This window comes from Haliotis rufescens, unplaced genomic scaffold, assembly GCF_023055435.1.
Source record: "Haliotis rufescens isolate VD_foot unplaced genomic scaffold, xgHalRufe1.0.p SCAF_18, whole genome shotgun sequence".
Classification (NCBI taxonomy): domain Eukaryota; kingdom Metazoa; phylum Mollusca; class Gastropoda; order Lepetellida; family Haliotidae; genus Haliotis; species Haliotis rufescens.
The window spans coordinates 4,167,232-4,181,281 of record NW_025963868.1 but is presented as its reverse complement, the minus strand read 5'-3'; the positions used below and the strand labels follow the sequence as shown (position 1 = coordinate 4,181,281).

General features: G+C 40.3%; 1 protein-coding gene across 1 annotated transcript in view; it reads right to left on the bottom strand.

The window, feature by feature from the left end:
- The window catches only part of LOC125381585 (cubilin-like), a 212,522-nt gene extending 198,703 nt beyond the window's left edge, over positions 1 to 13,819 (bottom strand). The window contains exons 1-3 of the mRNA XM_048398646.1: positions 13,810 to 13,819; positions 12,538 to 12,704; positions 11,502 to 11,637 (exon numbers count right to left, since the gene is read on the bottom strand). Coding sequence (XP_048254603.1) covers positions 11,502 to 11,637; positions 12,538 to 12,704; positions 13,810 to 13,819 — 313 coding nt within the window. The remainder of the gene's footprint in view (positions 1 to 11,501; positions 11,638 to 12,537; positions 12,705 to 13,809) is intronic.
- Positions 13,820 to 14,050: the final 231 nt, after the last annotated feature.

Below are 14,050 nucleotides of genomic sequence, written 5' to 3'. Positions count from 1 at the left end.
TAGTATCCACAAAATAAGTAGGATCCGATTTTTTCCGTTTTTGTTGAAATAAAACTGAATAATATTTGCTGTTTACATATCAAAGTTTGCCAAATTGTTACAAAATGTTTGCCCACAGCAAGGCTACGTTTCCCCAACATATTGTGCTAGGCACAGCATCACTGGACTGAGGGAGTCTTGTTCAAGATATGTCCCCCATCATTGGATCCAGCACAGTCTCCTCAAGAAACCAAGATAAGTTCTATTTCTACTGCTGAGGCCAAAGTTATCATAACAACTTTGACCTATATTAAACAACAAACCCAGTCTTCAAACTTCATCATCTTCTCAGATTCCCTTTCTTGCCTTCAGGCACTTAAGTTTCTCCTCGAATCACCCTATAATTCTCGACATTTAAAAAGTATATAATGATCTTTCTACTGGGAAGAGTTAGCTCCCTTGGTAAGTAGAGGTGTTCACACATCGATAAATAACACATTTTTACACATTTAGTGAGTGAGTGAGTGAGTTTGGTTTAACGCCGCTTTTAACATTATTCCAGTTATATCACGGCGTTTAACACATTGAAGTAACTCGAGATGCAAGAAAGGTCAGATGGGGGTATCAACTGAAGTTTGGAGGGCGAGAATAGGGTGTTTTGTGCACCCCCAAAGGCGTGAGATAAATAGGTATGATTCAACCCTACAGCCCCACGAGTGAGTGGACGCCGTTTATGGCGACAGGATACAAACTACTTCTGTGCAGTGTTGTGCTTCTGTTTGTCCATGTAATGATTACAGGATAAAGTACAGCAACATGGATCAAAGATCTGCGTCAATCATTTATTCCGCCACCAACACTGTTTTCCATCAGGTGACTTATATTATCGACGAGAAACAATGTTTACATGTCGAAAACAGGACACTCCAATCATAAATTGGGTTCACCCGTTTCTACCCACGTTGTTACACAGATCCAGCAACATTGAACTAAACCCTTGACCCTCTGGTAGCGAACGAGGCGACCTCAAGAAAGCTATAATTAATCAAATCAAGAAATCAGAGGACAGGTTATCTAAAGATATAAGTTCAAGTAAGGATGAGATCAGATACATGAAAAGAGATATCAGTGATTTGAAGTCAGTTGTCAGTTCAACTATAGAACCGCATGACATACTGATGGAAAGTTATTTTTATGATTTAGAATCCAAAATGGAAAACCAAGAACGCAGAAACAGGAGAAATAATGTAATAGTATATGGAGTGCCTGAATCACAACATGAATTATATAAATCGTGTAAGGAGAAAGAACTTGAAGTACTGAATAGTGCCAGAGAGATAGAGGATAAATGTCCCCCCCCCCCCCCCCCCCCCACACACACACACACACAGACCCCACCCACCCTCAATTCCAGAGATGTAGAACATGCGCACCCTCATAAACCTCGACCTCTTATCGTGAAGATGCTACACTGGGACGACAATATAGAAGCTGTGTCAACAATTGCCTACACAAATTGTTTTTAAATGACCTTTCGCGGCAAACCATCGGTCTGTCCGATAGAGTAACTGTCCCTCACCAAGGGGAAGCTACTCTAACCCTGGTCTATGAAACGTCACGGCCAATCAGACGTTGTTGACAGTCGGCCAGTCCTGTCATAACGTTGCGAAGTGCAGTGAGATGTACTCACAGCGACAAAACAAAACAAAGTAACTATTCGAACGTATTTCGGCCAAATCCAGCTGTTTTAATTTGTGGAAAAGATTCCAAGCCGCAGGGGTCTTCAAGCACAGATGTCGAAAGTGATCCAGCTTGGCAAGTGCCCTCGCATTATTGTTTCGCAATTTGTATCTCCAAAGTTGCAAAAACTTGTAAAGTGATGCAGCTACATCATAGTTAGACACAGATTTTAATCTATTCTTTCAATAATGAATGCAATTATCCCAGTTCTTTCTCCAGATTCCCGATGGTTATTTCTGACTCGATCGCCGAATGACAGGGGCGATGCCATGTTTATTTATAAACAGTGAAATTAGTCCCAAATTGACCTTTGATATTTGCATCAATACCCGCATATGACGCCAACGGATATCGTTGTTTATCCCCCGCCACGAAGTGGAAGGGGATATAGGAATGGGTGCCGTCCGTCCGTCTTTCCGTCCTCCTGTCCTTCCATCCGTCCGGTTTAGAAAACCATAAACAAGTCAAACAGTTTCATTCTATAAGGATTGTAAGTAAATACGAATGTTATGATTAATTTGCTTGAATTATAGCGTTTACTTTTCTCCCAAATCTACTTCTGCTAGTCCTGTAATCTCTTACATCTGTGAAATGAAAAGCAGGAAATGCCAAATAAGGCAATTTAAATGAGCCAGGTAAACAGGCCAGGACTGTGAATCTTCTTACAGTTATTTCAAGCGCTAATACGATCTTTTTAACATAAATATGGAATGTTTTCGGCTAATTAGAGCACAGCAACGTCTGTTCTTCCTGTACTTAGTAATTCAATTCTAACAAAGAGCTATATGCCTTGGTATCTCGCTCCAGATAGGTTCCAGATAGTAGATGTGACGTGTGTACATGTACTAGTCAAAGTCAAAAGAAATTTATTGTACAAAAGGCCTCCGGCCAATATACAAGAAAGAGTTACGCATGTAGATACAATCATAAATGTTACACATTGGGATATACACGTTGTTTGATTAATTCATTTCTTTTGGCTAATGCATATTTAATATAAAGATTTAATAAATTAGATTCGTTGTTTGTTGCCAGCATAACTACAAAGGTGTTTATCGGTGACATTGCTTTAAAATAATCTTTTATATATATTTTTCGAAGATCATTGTAAAATGGACAGACAAACACAAAATGAGTTTCATTTTCTATCTCCAGATTACACAATGGACAAATTCTTTTCAGTTTTTCAATGGACAGTTTTCTTCCTTCATTTAAAAAAGGGCTAGTAAACCAAGACTAGTCGATATTTAATAAAATGTCCACAGAAGGAAGATTTGGTCTATTTTAATCACACACCCAAAGGTCTGTAACAATTGACGAAAACTACGAGTGACATGGAGGGCGGATGGTGGTCAGGGGGCTGCAGAGAGGGTCTTAAAAAACTTAACAAAACGCTCTTTTATTCCCCACAAGAAAGCGAATGTGGCATACCCGAATGATCTACATGATAGTTATACATATAGTTCTATAATCAGTTTTGAGAAATAATGATAAATCTACTAAAAGTTATTAGGACTTTTTTCTTGTTAACTCACACTGTAATATCACAATTCAAATAATGCAACAATTTTGTGTTCTACACCAGATAACCTGGTTTTTTTTTTATTAGTCGTGTATCAATTTCATGATTTTGCATCTCTTAAATCGTCAACGCCTAGTATCTTCTAGAAATGACATTTAGTCACAATCCGTTTTGTCAGGCCAATCCTATGCGTAAATCCGATATGGACCATGTCTATGTTTATTTGTATAGATAGTGTGAACTTTATTGTTGTGTGTAGATGCCTGGAAAAAATGTGTGAAAAACAACGAATACACTGCACGGGAAGGACATTTAGCGTTCATGCATGATATAAATTAGGCACATTTTAAAACCCTGTGTACAGAGACAAAATCAATATTGAAGTTTTCAATTTCATAAAATGATTGTGATATTATCCATTGTCAGTATGTCAATATGCATTGTGGTATGTCGGCGTATCTCTGGATTTAGTCTTGTTTAGGACTGTACTGTGATCTTTTTAATGTCGGATGCTTTTCATGTGAAGCTTATGATTATAAGAAATGTAGCCTACGATACTACAGCAAAACAAATGCAATAGTGTTATAAGGTTAAAATGCATCTAAAAAACATTAGAAAATTGAAACAAATTAAACCTTTGATACAATCAATGATGTTGTTGCACTGTACATAACGGTCATGACAGAAGCTTTGGGTACAGAAGGGAATCGATAGAGTCAGTCAGGTTTTACCTCTCTGTGACAAGTCTAGCCTGTCTTGTTTGAGCGATGGACTGAAACATAATATGTGAGTATAACCCATGTGTTGTGGTGATAAATGTGAGTAAGGGCTGACAGACACATTCCAGGCCCTGGTCCATTTTGGTCCAGACTCGAATATTTACAGACTGTCGTCATATAGCTGGAATATTGCTGAGTGCGGCGTTAAACAAGAAACAAACAAACAATCAAACAAACATAAACTCAAGCTGGAATATTGCTGAGTGCGGCGTTAAACAAGAAACAAACAAGCAATCAAACAAACATAAACTCAACCAGAAGCGTCAACTCATTTATGTTCAAAGTCACATAATAACAAAGCTGTATTTTTAACGGTGAGTGTTGTATTTTAAAATATGGTAATTTTACAACATGTTTGCATAAACACTGACACATCCAGTGGAAGAAATTCATTCTATTGACATGTTTTGCGAAGAAGGTTAACTGTCCAATATTCGATCACCAATACAAATGAGCCGCCAATTTCAAAAATTGAGAAAAAAAAAAGCTTTGATGCAGGCTCTGACACGGCGCTGAGCAGAGAAAGTCAGTCGACTTATGGCATGCACAGGGATTGTTACGTGGAATGCACTCTTGTGACCTGAGTTGGCTATGACTATCCAGACATGTGTACAGCATACACAGTACGTAACATGGTGGCAACAGGTGACTTTCTCACTCCTCTATGATACCACGACCTATTTCTGTCAGTTTTATGTCTGAAATGCTATAATGGAAGCCCAGGTGTTTCAGACCACGTGCGTTCGTCTGCTATCATTCAAATGTCTCAGCAGTGATGTCACTCACTGAAATGAATGAACACTTGAATCTATTAGCTTAATTTGACCAGATAAGTGACATTCTGCACACTCGAGAGATTCCTGTCTGCATTTGTCGATGTCAACTAGCTACAAGTGTGTATTGTCTGTGAAGATAGTCTAGCTTTGCTTCAAGTCTTCAAATATGGCCGACAATCCTCATCAAGCTCAACGGCCTGTTAGTGGTATCAAACCTCCATCACCTCTTGTTATTGAATCCAACATTGCTGAAAATTGGAAAACATTCAAGCAGAAATGGACGAATTATTCTATACTTGTGAACCCACCAGGATATGGAAGGGATAATCAAGAAGCTTTGCTCCTAAACACACTTGGTGATGAAGCCTTAAAAGTTTTCAATGGATTCCATTTTCAAACACCAGAAGCTGAGAGAACTGTCAAAGAAATTCTAGACAAATTCGAGGCATTTACTATTGGTGAAGTTAATGAGGCATATGAGAGACACATCTTCAATCTCAGAAAACAGAAGGAAGGAGAGACATTTGAAAATTTCTTAGGATCAATCCGTTCTCTTGTGAAAACCTGCAACTATTGTCAGAATTGTATCTCTTCAATAATAAGAGATAGACTCATCCTTGGAGTAAGAGATCCCGACACTCAGCAAGCACTGCTCAAAGAGAGGGACCTCACTCTAGAAAGATGTATCGACATCTGTAAAGCCACTGAAAATGCGTCAGTTCTGTCAAAGTTGATCAGACCTGAACCTATCAATAGAGTTTCAATAGACCCTTTGAGATCAAGGCAAAAGAAGCCTCTTCGATCAAGTCAAAAGATGAATTCTCCATCGAGAAGTCAGAGACCCCAATCCCAGCATGAAAGAGACTGTAAATTCTGTGGTTATTCTCATATCATGGCTCGTAGAAGTTGTCCCGCAGGGGGAAAAAAGTGCACAAAGTGTCACCAGCTGAATCATTTTGCACCAAAGTGTCCCAGTAAGAAGCAATACAGCAAGTCAACAATGTTGAGCTTCCAGATGAAGATTGGATAAATTATGTGCATGAAGATTCAAACACGGACAAGCCTGCTAAATGTAGAATGACTGTGGAGGGAAGAGATGTCGTCTTCACTATTGATCCTGGTGCTGCTGTTAATATCATTCCGTCTTCTATTGTCCAGGACAAGTTGAAGAGTCTGAAACCTACAACTAAAAAGTTGAAGATGTGGAACGAGACTGACGTCACTCCTCTTGGGTGCCTAAACATTCTTGTTCAGAATCCTGCTAACAAGAAAAAGTATTCTGTTGAATTTGTTGTTGTAAAAGAGAACTTTGCACCTCTACTAGGTGTCAAAACTGTTACACTCATGAACTTAGTCACAAATCATGAGAAGAATATGGAGCGTGTTGCCAATATTGAAGTTACTGAGAAGTTCAGTGATGTGCAGGATGGTAAACTTGGTACTTTTAGTGGTGTTGTTCATCTGTCAGTTGATAGTGCAGTGAGGCCAGTTGTGATGCCAAACCATCTTGTTCCTGTTGCACTGCACTCAAAGTTGAACACTGAGTTAGACAGACTTGAGAAGTTAGGTGTGATTGCACCTGTCAGTGAGCCAACCCCCTGGGTAGACCAAATCACAATTACGCAAAAGAAATCAGGTGAACTTCGAATTTGTTTGGATCCGCAAGAAGTAAACAAAGCCCTTTGTAGAGAGCATTACACTCTGCCTGTGCTTGAGGATACCTTACATGAACTAGGAAAGTCTAGAGTTTTCTCCAAAGCTGACTTGTCATCTGGATACTGGCATGTCCAACTCGATGAGGAGTCAAGTCTTCTTACGACCTTTCAAACTTGTTTTGGTCGTTATCGATGGCTCAGGTTGCCATTTGGACTTTCTGTGTCATCAGAAATCTTCCAAAATAAGTTGATTCAAGCCCTTGATGGTCTGCCAGGTGCCGTCTGTATTGCTGACGATGTGCTAATTCATGGTCGGAATCTAGAAGAACATGACGCTCATCTTGAAGCATTTCTAGCAAGATGTCGCGAGAGCCATATCAAGCTGAGCCCATCAAAACTTGAACTGTGATGGAGTGAAATCACCTTCATGGGACATTTGATAACCAATGATGGTTTGAAGTCTGACCCCGAGAAGGTCCGAGCAATTCAAAACATGGTTCCACCAACAAATCTTGAAGAACTTCGACGTTACCTTGGTCTTGTGAACTACTTGTCCAAGTTCTTGCCAAACTTAACTGATGTGCTAGCTCCTCTGCGTAACCTTGTCAGAAAGGATGTTGCCTGGACATGGTCCAGTTCTCAACAGGAATCCTTCCAAAAGGTGAAGGACATGGTTACCAAGGCACCTGTATTGTCATATTATGATCCAGAGAAAGAGCTGACAGTTGAGAATGATGCGTGTGAACATGGCATTGGCTCAGTACTAATGCAGGAGGGAAAGCCTGTCGCTTTTGCCAGTCGCTCGCTAACTGTCACTGAGCAAAGATTTGCTCAGATAGAAAAGGAAATGCTCACCGTGACCTTTGGTCTTGAGAAATTCCACCATTACACATATGGTAAAAGTGTAACTGATCACAAGCCACTAGTGTCTATCATCAAGAAGCCCTTGTCTAGAGCTCCCGATAGCCTGCAGTCATTACTACTGAGGACCCAGCGATATGTGTTCAATCTTCAGTATTGACCTGGAACAGCTATTCCTATTGCTTTCCAGAGCGCCGTTGCCTGACAAACCTTCCTCTGAAACTGTGTATGTGAATAATGTCTATCATCTGTCAATCAAGGACAAGCTCATGAATGACATTAGAGTTGCAACTGCATCTGAGTGAGTGAGTGAGTATGGTTTTACGCCGCTTTTAGCAATATTCCAGCAATATCACGGCGGGGGACACCAGAAATGGGCTTCACACATTGTACCCATGTCGGGAATCGAACCCGGGTCTTCAGCGTGACGAGCCAACGCTTTAACCACTAGGCTACCCGACCGCCCCTCAACTGCATCTGATGAAACCCTCACCAAGTTGAAATCAACTATAATGGAAGGATGGCCAACACATAAGGAGAATCTGACCTCTGAGCTTACAAGATGGGATAATTCTTCGTGGACGTAGAGTTGTCATCCCACTTGCATTGAAAGATGAGATCAAGAGAAAACTTCATGTTGGTCACATGGGGATAAACTCTTGTCTACGCCGTGCAAAGACACTTGTGTTCTGGCCCTTGATGTCAAGTGACATAAGACAGTACTTCGAGTCCTGCGATATTTCTGCTCGATTCAGTGATAAGCAATCACCAGAACCTCTGATTTTGCATGAGATTCCTGATCATCCCTGGGAAAAGGTGGGAACTGATATTTTCACCATTGAAGGTAGGAATTACCTTGTGACTACTACAGCTATTTCTTTGAAATTGACTTTCTGCCAGAAACCACTTCTGATGTTGTGGTTACCAAGTTGAAGCACCACTTTGCTCGTCATGGTATACCTAAAGTCGTCATCAGTGACGGAGGACCTCAGTATACCAGCGAGAAGTTCAAGAACTTCAGTCAGTCTTGGGGTTTCTCTCATGGAACTTCCAGCCCTGGTAACAGTAAAGCTAATGGTGCTGCCGAAGCTGCCGTTAAAGTAGCTAAAAGGATGATGAAGAAATGTCTAGCTGCTAAAGAGGATCCTTACCTGGGATTGTTGAATGTGAGAAATACACCGACTGAAGGCGTACAAACAAGTCCACCCCAAAGACTATTTGGTCGCCGAACGCGTACTCAAGTTCCTTGTACGTTAAAGACTATTCAATATGATTCTGGTCCGGATGACAAGCAACAACTTGAAGACAAAAGGATGCTTGTAGTTGAGAGACATAACCGGAAGTGCTCAGGAAGACCTCTCAAACCCTTACAGGTTGGTGATACTGTCAGAATGCAACCCATTCAAACCGGCAGGAAGGAATGGAATGAAGCTAGTGTGACAGCTGAGATCAAACCAAGAACCTACTCTGTGAGATCTGATAATGGTCACTGTTTCAAACGGAATAGACAAAAATTTCGTCTTGCCAGAAAGTCTAGAGTTGAGGATGATGTTAATCTTGAGATTCCAACATTCCCAAACTGCCAGTCGCCAAGAAGATCTAGAGATGATGAACTTATCCAGGATAAGCAATGTGTTCAGTCTAGTGCTAACCTCTCTAATACTCAGACTGATTCTGTCATTCCAACAAGAGATGTTCCAAAGAATACCTTATCTCCAAAATCTGACATGTTTAAGACAACGTCTGGGAGAGTAGTTAAGCCAGTTAAACGGCTTGATTTGTAATTCTTGGATGTGTTCTTTAACAGTTTTCAAAAGACTGGAATAATAATGTGTTTCTGATGTTGTTTAGTTAAAACTAATAATTTTGTCATTGCAAGTTGACAGCGAACTTTAATTCAGGAATTATAGGAAAGTGCTTTAACAGAATGTTATAGTGAACTGCATACTGTATCCCAGTATATGGACCGCCTCGGTAATGACACTCATTTCTTGGATTAATGTACCTAAAGTTTTATTTACTTTAATTACTTTATTTGTTTTCCTCAAAGGAAGGGAGATGTTACGTGGTATGCAGTCTTGTGACAAGAGTTGCTTCCCTTGGCGTATGTCAGCCATGCAAGTTCTAATAAACGCTGATGCTTTAACCTGAGTTGGCTATGACTATCCAGACATGTGTACAGCATACACAGTACGTAACAGGGATCAGACGCCATTCTGCCTGCAGTGCCTGTGCCTGCACTTGTCTCTTGGCTAACGTTGCCTAATCTGACGTCCAAGGTGGTCCCACAGCTGTCCTATTGGAAACATGTCAGGAGATCTTGCCGGCCAAGGAAGAACGTTGTTGGCATTGAAAAATGCTCTCGTTATGCGGGATGTATGATGCGTGGCGATATCTTGTTGGAATAAGGTGTAACGTTGAAGAAATGGCAGAACAACTAGTGTAAACACTTCAGTGATGTAGCTCGACATTCCTCGCCCACCTCATTCTCTGACGTCGATGTTCACGCATTAACGTCATACTCTTGAACGGTCGGAAGGCTCTCAGACTATTGTCACAAAGTCGTCTGGACCAAGAGCGTGTTGTCCCGATGACGTCCCTGTGAGGTATCTGTTCCTAAGGTGAAGCAGCCGTAAATCGCGGTCTTCCTGAACGGTGGCAGCTCTGGGTCTACCGCTTCTGTCTGCTGTTCCATCTGTCTGCCTAAACCAGCAAACTGACCTCAGTATCGTCCTTCTCGAACATCCGATTACCCCAGCAACAATGGCTCTAGTTGCCCCCATAACCAACATTCCCATTGCCCATTCTCTCTGTTCAAATGTAAAGTGAAGCATGACCACTATTGGCATCTGAATGTGCAAATGGCAAAGAACATTTTCGCACCCGTTTTATACGAGATTTGCAAACGGGTATTTATCCAAGAGCTATGCCCTTTTCCGAGCAATAAGGGCATTTTCACACCCAGCACATGCATTTTCGTATGTCAGTGATAGGAATGAATAAGTTGCGTTTACGCAATAGGGTTTAATCGATATAAAAAGGTAATTTGACAGTGGTTGAAAATATATTGAAAACAATATTTGAGGTGACATACATACATACATACATACATACATACATACATACATACATACATACATACATACATACATACATAGCTGGAATATTGCTGAGTGCGGCGTTAACCAACCAACCAACCAACCAACCAACATACATACATACATACATACATACATACATACATACATACATACATACATACATACATACATACATACATACATACATACATACATACATTTCTGTTATGATTTTTCACGTTGACATTGGCTTGACGTTCATTTCAACAGGACCGCTCCTATCAAAGAAATGAACAATGAATTGGGACTCATCTGAAAACATGACTCGTGACCAGCGACCATTACCCCACATTCGACGTTGTCTACACCATTGACGACTGTTGGTAATACCTCGATTTGCGAGGGGCGGCACAACACTTGACCGTCAAGCATAGAGATGAGCTGCATGTAGACAATTTCTAATTGTCTGACCTGTTGAATTTGATTCGCGTTTTGAGCTTGATTTTGTAGAGCCTGGTTTTAGATCAATCGCACCTGTACTCTTGTTGTTGACCTGGGGCGCCCTGACTGGGATCAATATATTAGGTTTGTTGGTACCTGTTCCATATTCTGGTAATCACAGACTGTTAAACATGGTACGTTTTGGCCACTGCACGCGGACTTTCCCAGTTTCCAGTATGCCAGCAGCTCGCAGACGCCCCGCGCGTTGCAAACGCCTCATCGCCAGTTTATACACAAACAATGAATGAAATCAAGTAAATTTCACCTGTATGATAAGCAGAATCAATAAGAAATAATGTTCCACTCGACCTTTCAAAAGTGTCAAAATAAGGAGTGACCAACGCAAATGTGTGGCGCTACTGCGTGCGGCACGTGCAAAGTATAAGATGTATTTTTGTGTTTAACAGACATAAATGATGTTTGATGTTTGTCCTCAACACCTATCTTAGTCCTTATACTTGGCATTTACATTTATATTTATATTTATATCTCCTACTTTCTTCTGAAGAGCATATGCATGGGGAGAGGGCCACATAGGGAGTGTCGAATAACATTCCGCAATTCCATGGATCATTTATGTCAATAAAATTTGTTGGAAAATAACTTACCTGTCCATACAGCCTTAAAACCCTTCCCGCCATGCTTCGTAATAAACACAACACGGTAGTAGACAGCTGACTGAACAATGTATCCCCTTCTGTTTCCAAATAGAGTGACAAGGAGGCTGTTGGAGGCGTCATAAACCTGCAGTTTATAAAAGGAAGGTTAAGTCCCTCTTTGACAACATCCAAATTTGTCTACAAAGTAACTGGAGACAAATATGAATTGAAAAACACACCCATACAGATATAACTCTTATGTGTGTGAATTTTATATAAAAACATTCAATTAAAAATATGTGAAGTAATTGATATTATATCCAAAACATTTACAGTACCGGCGCTTAGTCTGCATTCAAAGAATACTTCGACATGGTTTTATTATTTTAAAAAGAGGTTTACAAATAATATACAACTACTGGCATGATGGGTATCGTAGACATATTTTCATGTGGTTGCCAATCCATTTCTGACCCTAGTCTTTATTGAAACAATATACATTTCACTGTTGGTTTCATTCATGTGAGTGCTATGAAATGAAACCAGATGCTTTTTAGCACATGCCTTAAGTACAAGTGATGAAACACTACCAACTTTGCAAAGCATAATGATATTTGATTGTGTAATCATAAGCCCTTCAACGTTCTTCGTATTTTGTCTCTCTAAAAGTATGTTCTTAAAGATTCAATAATCTGGTGTATTGACTTGTATGTTTCATTCCATATTTGTTCTAACTGCTTTAAGTCCCCGTGACGATTCCGGGTTAGAATTGGTCTTCAGCAACCTATGCTTGTCGTAAGAGGCAACTAATGGGATCGGGTTGTCAGGAACGCTGCATTGTATGATGCATGTCATCGTATCCCAATAGCGTGGATCGATACTCATGATGTCAATCACTGGATTGTCTGGTCCTGACTCGAGTATTTACAGACCGCCGTCATATAGCTGGAATATTGCTGAGAGTGGCGTTTAACAACAAACAAACGAATCTAACTGCTTTACAAAGCAAAATATGTATATTAAATATAACACTTTGTTTACGTACCTTGACAAAATCATGCTCATCATATGTACTGAAGTCTTCAAACACGAGTGTGACCAATGTGTCTCCTGCATCAATGATGTAGGTACAGTACAGGCTGTTGTTGTAATTGCCAGGGTAGTTTGTTGAGGTGAAAGAGCCAGACGAGCCTGTGTAGCGTTCTCCGCATCCTGAAGAAGATACAAAAAGGCGTGTGTGCATGGGTTGTTGGTAATGTATCTTCTTATCAATGAAATAAAGCGTGTGGATGAGGAAAAACTGTGAAATGCATTACTGATACCATCACCTCTGAAAATATTGGTATATAAAAATAAACATGTATATATTGTTCACTGAGTAACTAAAGTGTTTGATTGGCTGTGTGCCTGCCTGCCTGCCTGTGACCATTAACCTATGGTGATGTTGTACCTCTATGGTTGATGTATTATTGGCCTATATATGATAGCTACGCAATAAATCGCAAAGCATAATGAAACACGAAGCGTGGTTTACCTCACGATAAAACATAGTTCTATCATGACGTCATTTCTGGAGAACTGAATATGCGCTCACAACATAATGATGTCGTAAATTGGATCACGTTATTTTGGAGAGGGAGGTGTCCAGTAAATTGTTCCCCGTAGATGTAGCTGGGCAAATCAGATAAATGCAATGGCTGAACGATCGCAATCAAAAGAAGTAGAGATATGACAATTGGTATTAGGAGAAAAAGTACAGATGTCGACGTGAAATTTGTGAGAATAAACGGGAAATACCACACATATTCTCCCTGCAGTGTTTTATTGTATGATAAAGAGCTTCCACTCGTCGTTTATTTCTTTAATAGCCTCTGATATGAATAAAATGTACTTATATCTGTAAATTTAAATGACGGATAAACAGTTATCAATGACAATTTATCAGTTTCTGGCTCAAATAAACAACTCAACTCTGAACATTTAATTAATTAGGCTACATGTATATGTTTGTGTGTAAACCAGCAACAACCAGTTAGTGTGCAGTTGTCAATACGTTCCATGTTTCACAGTCTGTGATAAGCAGATTATGGAAAAGGTACTAACAGACCAAATGTTTGACGATCGACCCCGCTTAGGGTTTCCCGTTCAATGACAAGAGTACAGGATCGATCCTAAACTAGGCTCTACGAAATCGAGATCGAACGGCGAATCACATTTCTGCAAACTACATGAGTTCGAGTTACTGGCAAGCGATTAGAGATCGTGTACATGCTGCAGATCTCCATGCTCGAGGGCCACGTATTATGCTGCCCCTTACCAATCGTCATATTGCCAACAGTCGTCAATGGTTTATACACCGGGGTAATCGTCGCTTGTCACGTGTCATGTTTTTAGATGTGACCCGATTCACTTTGCACTTTTTTGATTGGTGTGGTCGTTTCTGACCACGACGAAATCAACAGCAAGCCAAATTCAACATGAGACATCATAACAGATTTTATGGTGCAGTGATTCACCTACTAAATTGTGCTTTGGGGACCTAACCGAACCTAGCCTCT